Source organism: Amblyraja radiata, chromosome 21 (genome assembly GCF_010909765.2).
Source record: "Amblyraja radiata isolate CabotCenter1 chromosome 21, sAmbRad1.1.pri, whole genome shotgun sequence".
Lineage (NCBI taxonomy): Eukaryota > Metazoa > Chordata > Chondrichthyes > Rajiformes > Rajidae > Amblyraja > Amblyraja radiata.
In genome coordinates, this window is record NC_045976.1 from 7,901,847 (window position 1) to 7,907,846 (window position 6,000).

The 6,000-nt window shown below is 44.9% G+C and overlaps 1 protein-coding gene across 1 annotated transcript in view; it reads left to right on the forward strand.

Annotated features, from left to right (window-relative positions):
• dnai7 (dynein axonemal intermediate chain 7) overlaps positions 1 to 6,000 on the forward strand; it is a 51,615-nt gene that overhangs the window by 13,888 nt on the left and 31,727 nt on the right. The window contains exons 6-8 of the mRNA XM_033039442.1: positions 896 to 1,042; positions 3,595 to 3,698; positions 5,618 to 5,927. Coding sequence (XP_032895333.1) covers positions 896 to 1,042; positions 3,595 to 3,698; positions 5,618 to 5,927 — 561 coding nt within the window. The remainder of the gene's footprint in view (positions 1 to 895; positions 1,043 to 3,594; positions 3,699 to 5,617; positions 5,928 to 6,000) is intronic.

The following is a 6,000-nucleotide window of genomic DNA, read 5'->3' on the forward strand; positions in this document are numbered from 1 at the left end:
CAGGGTGAACATACAAACTCCGTACAGGCATGCATCCGTAGTCAGGATTTTACCCGGGTCTTTTACGTTGTAAGGCAGCAACTCTGCCGCTGTGCCACTGTGCTGCCCAGATGTGCAGATGCTGATTAACAAACAATGACACAAAGTGCTGGAATAACTCAGTGTACAAAACAAGACACAATGTGCTGTAAAAGCATTAATAGGCATATAGTAAATAGGTGCACACCCTACAATAACAACATATATTCATACGGTCAAAAGAAGGGTCTCGACCGAAATATCGCCTATTCCTTTTCTCCAGAGATGCTGCCTAAAGCCGCAGAGTTACTCCAGCACTTTGTGTCTAATATGAATACATAAGATGTGTCAACATATATCCCAACGAGAAACGTCAATTGAATTTTTCGAGTGGTACAATGGGAACTGAACAAGGGCATAATTGCATATTGTTCTGTTTTTTAAAATTACAATATTAATCTGAATTCGACCTTTCTAAGTTTCTTTCTTACATAATAGACAATAGACAATAGGTGCAGGAGTAGGTAATTTGGCCCTTCGAGCCAGCACCGCCATTCAATGTGATCATGGCTGATCATCCCCAATCAGTACCCCGTTCCTGCCTTCTCCCCATATCCCCTGATTCCGCTATTTTTAAGAGCCCTAACTAGCTCTCTCTTGAAAGCATCCAGAGGACCTGCCTCAACCGCCCTCTGAGGCAGAGAATTCCACAGACTCACCACTCTATGTGAGAAAAAGTGTTTCCTCGTCTCTGTTCTAAATAGCTTACTCCTTATTCTTAAATTTTGAGCTTTTTTTTTAACATTGAAGGCATTTAATTTGTGTTCTGAGTGTTACATTACGGAAAAAGACTCTCCGATATTTTTTCTTCTTGCAGCTTTTAGATGAATTGCAAATGTTATTAAGTGGCACCCCGTCTGACGAGTTGCCTGAGGCAACTGCAGCTCAGTACCTACATACCACTTGGAAGCTGCAGGAACTCCTCTCCAACATCAATGACAAAGCTACAGACATCCTCCTGCAGGTTAGTGTGTACCATCAAATCACTGCGCCAAAATGTACGTTCAGTATTGTAGAATCAAGGAACTGCAGTTACTGCTTTACAAGAAAAGACACAGAGTGCTGGAGTAACTCAGCGGGTCGGGCAGCATCTCTGGAGAGCAAGGAAAGGTGACGTTTCAGGTTGAGACCCTCCTTCAGATCTATGCTGCCTGACCCGCTGATATGCTGCCTGACCTGTTGAGTTTAGTTTAGGTTAGTTTAGACATACATCGTAGCAACTGGTCCTTCGGCCCACTGAGTCCGCGTACATCAGCGATCCCCGCACATTAACACTATCCTACACACCCAAGGGACAATTTACAATGATACCAGGCCGATTAGCCTATAAACCTGTACGTCTTTGGAAGGAAACCTGGGCTTCCATGGAAAACCCACGCAGTCACGGGGAGAACTACAGCACCTGTAGTCAGGATCGAACCCAGCTCTCTGGCGCTGTAAGGCAGCATCTCAACTGCTGCGCCACCATGCCACCCTACAGGAGTTACTACAGCACTTAGTATCTTCTTTTTAGATGGAGTATTCCCTGCTTATATTAATTAAGTATGTGGTGGTGGTGGTGTACTGGTTAAGTAACCAGCCCAGTGATTGAGAAGCATGGACTAACAATTCAAGGACCGGCTAGGTCCTAGAAAAGTTTTAGAGTGATATGGGCCAAACGTGGGCAGGTGGGAATAGCGTACATGGGGCATCTTGTGTTGGCAAGGACATGTTGGGTGGAAGGGCCTGTTTCTGTGCTGTGTGACTATGACTAATTCAAGGATTCTAGTTCAAATCTGACCGATGCAGCTACAGAATTTAAATTCAGTCAATTATCTATCTTTTTCTTTCAAAACTTAGCCATTAGCAATGATGACCGCAAAAATGCCAGATTGTTACAAAAACCCGTCTAAATCGTTGCAGATCTCAAAATGCACACGGCCCTTTCTTGAGCAGTGGATAGACAAAAAAATGTTGCACAGTCTGCCTCTCGCCGCAAGTTATTATGACCACATCGTCGATTGATCAGTTGAGTTGATATGAAGGAAGATTAGGGCATTCCATGTGGGCCAACCCCCCCCCCCCCCCCCACCCCCTAACCTTGAGAGAGCTGCTCAGTGTCTATGATCCCCATTTGAAGGTCTATGCACTATTTCTGCCACCACTCACCAAGGGCAGCACGGTGGCGCAGCGGTAGAGTCCCAGCGACCCGTGTTCGATCCTGACTAAGGGTGCTGTCTGTACGAAGTTTGTGCATCCATCATGGGTTTTCTCTGGGTGATTCGGTTTCCTCCCACACTCCAAAGACGTGCTGGTTTGTAGGCTAATCGGCTTAGTATCATTGGCTTGGTAAAAATTGTAAATTATCCGCAGTGTGCGTAGGATAGTGTTAGTTTGAGGGTATTGCTGGTCGATGCAGAATCGGTGGGCCACTGGCATTTTTATTTTGGCTTTGAAGTGTTCCCACACTGAACTAGCACAACACTGCACCTCCACTTGTTGAAGGTCGCCTTTTGACACTGACCAAGCAAGGTGGAGATTAAGGTGAAGGCAAGGAAAATAAATATATGTTTATAACATCACCAAGGCGATAGACAGGGTGAATGCACAGAGTCTTTTACCCAGAGCAGGGGAAGCAAGAAGCAGAGGACGCCGGTTTAAGGTGAGAGGGGAAAGATTTAAGAGGAACCTGAGGAGCAACATTTTCACACAGAGCGTGGTGGGTATATGGTGGGTATATGGAACGAGCTGCCAGATGAACATAGCTGAGGCAGGGACTATAGCAACATTTAAAAAATATTTGGACAGGTACATCCATAGGAAAGGTTTCGAAGAATATATGGGCCAAACGTGGGCAGGTGGGACTAATTTAGATGGGACACCTTGGTCAGCATGGGCAATGTGGGCCAAAAGGCCTGTTTCTGTGCTGTACTATGACACTATGACTAAGATTTTCTGTGCTGAAGTTTGATGTTCATTATTTTGTCAATGAGATTGGAAAGGTTACGAAGGATATGGAACAGGTGGATGGGGACACCTTAGATGGGGCATCTTGGATGAGTTGGGCCAAAGGGCCTGTTTCCATGCTGTATGTCTCTATAAAGGGCCTGTCCCACTGTACGAGGTAATTCAAGAGCTCTCCCGAGTTTAAAAAAAAAACCTAACTCGTGGTAAGCACGTAGAATGTACGTAGCAGGTACGTCGGAGCTCGGGACATTTCTTAGCGGTTCGTAATGCTAACGGCAGGTACTCGGGAAACGCGGTAAGCTCGTAAAGACTCGTGAAGATTTTTCAACATGTTGAAAAATGTCCACGAGAGCCCCGAGTACCTACGAACGGCTACTCCCGTAATTCTCCGAGTTCGAATCAGGGGAAACTTGGGAGAACTCTTGAATTAGCTTGTACAGTGGGACAGCCCCTTAACTCTATGAGAGCATTTGACAGACACATTTCTAAGCACACGCAATTCTAAGTTGCGTTTCGTCGTTGCTTGTTTCAGAGGCATTTTTCAGGAAATAAATTAAAATTTATTTTCAGAAAGCAATTGATCTTGTGGATATTGAGACTGGAAACATGCAGGAAGTCGTGAATGATGAGAATGTCACTCTCTGTTTGTGGGCAAACTTCAACAAAAATCCCAGGTAAGTAAGCAGATGGTTGAATCCAATGATCACCCATTCCTTCTCTCCAGAGATGCTGCCTGTCCTGCTGAGTTAATTCAGCATTTTATGTCTATCTTCGGTGCAAACCAGCATCTGCAGTTCCTTCTGAAGCATCTTTCCTGCTTTATTGTTTTGTGTTTCCAGATCATAACTAAGTGAGAATATTGCAATGATGTAAACACAAAAGCTAATATTTTTCAGCAGCTGAGGTGCAGCATGCATCAACTCTTGCATCCCCTCCTTCCCTCTCCCACCCATTGCACAAGCTTCAAAGTCGTCTTGCTGAGTCTCATTGTCTGTACTCATTCTCATAGAGGCCACAGCAAAGAATGGCCGGTTTCCTTTTTCATCGTTACTTCTTTGCATAGTTTTCATTCATCTTTATCATCGTTACTTCTTTGCATAGTTTTCATTCATCTGCTCTACATCACTGTCTATATCTCTCCTTTCCCTTTCCCCTGACTCTCAGTCTGAAAATGGTCCCGACCTGAAAAGTCACCTATTCCTTTTCCCCAGAGATGCTCTCTGGCCCGCTGAGTTACTCCAGTATTTACTCCAGTATCTACGGTTTAAACCAGCATCTGTAGTTCTTTCCTACACATCTAATCTTATCGGCCACTTGAGATATTGATGCATTTATTCACTTCGCTAGAACGTGGAACATAGAACAGTGAGGTATAGGAACAGGCTCTTCAGCACACAATATCCATGCCGACCATGATGCCAAGTTAAACCCCTCTATCTGTATGTTATCCATATCCCTCCATTCCCTACATGTCCATGTGCCTATCTCTTAAATACTAAACCCTATCCGCCTGTACTTCCGCTCCTGGCAGTGCATTCTAGGCACCTACCACTCTTGGTGTAAATATACCTGCCTCGCACATGTCCTTTAAACTTTGTCCCTCTCACCTTATAGCCATGCCCTCTAGCCTTTGACCTTTCTACCCTAGGGAAAAGGGTTCTGATTGTGTACACTATCTATGGCTGTCATAGAAACATAGAAAATAGGTGCAGGAGTAGGCCATTCGGCCCTTCGAGCCTGCACCGCCATTCAATATGATCATGGCTGATCATCCAACTCAGTATCCTGTACCTGCCTTCTCTCCATACCCCCTGATCCCTTTCGCCACAAGGGCCACATCTAACTCCCTCTTAAATATAGCCAATGAACTGGCCTCAACTACCTTCTGTGGCAGAGAGTTCCAGAGATTCACCACTCTCTGTGTGAAAAATGTTTTTCTCATCTCGGTCCTAAAGGATTTCCCCCTTATCCTTTAACTTTATACACATAATTTTATACACTTCCAACAGGTCTGCCCTCAGCTTCCAACACTCCAAGTAAAAGATTCAACACCTTCTTCTAGTTAATAGCCTCTAATCTAGGTAGCGTTGAAGCAAACCTCTTTAGCACCCGGTCCAAAGTCTCCACTTCCAGGCAGCATTCTGGTAAACCTCATCTACACCATCTCCAAAGCTCCTGAGTCCTTCATGTAATGGAGCAAGCAGAACTGCACACGATAGCTTGTTAGTATAATGTTAGCGTATTAATATGCTACAAGGGGCGGCACGGTGGCACAGCGGTGGAGTTGCTGCCTTACAGCACCAGAGACCCAGGTTTGATCCTGACTACGGGTGCTGTCTGTACGGTGTCTGCACAAACCCCCGCATGGGTTTTCTCCGGGATCACCGGTTTCCTCCCCCACTCCGTAGACGTACACGTTTGTTGGTAACTTGGCTTGGCATAATTGTAAATAGTCCCTCGTTTGTGTAAGTGTGCGGGGATTGCTGTTCGGTGGGCCGAAGGGCCTATTCCCGCGCTGTATCTCTGTATCTGTAAACTAACTAAGGTTACTAGATAATGACATGATGCATCATTGAATATAATTCTATTGCAGATTCAAGGGCTATGACTTTGTCAACAACCATGTAGAATTTGAACTCCCTCGCCCCCTGGCTATGTGTGACATTGCCGTGCGAATTTTGCACACCCAATATGACCACATATCGTGCCACATCCCTATGTTTCAAGCTCAACAGAAAGCTTTCCGAAATGACACAATTTTAATAATTGAGGAGGAGCCAAAACCACTTGAAGTGGAGCAGACGGACAATAACGAACCGAAAGACAGTAAATCCAAGCAGGATACGGACAGCAAACTAGCGATTGATGAGGATATAAAACGCCTTCGCCCCACAAGAACAAGGGTATGGAATATTACAATTTAGAAGCACGTTTAAATGATTAGTCAGTGACAAATTAGAGTGATTTCTCTAACTT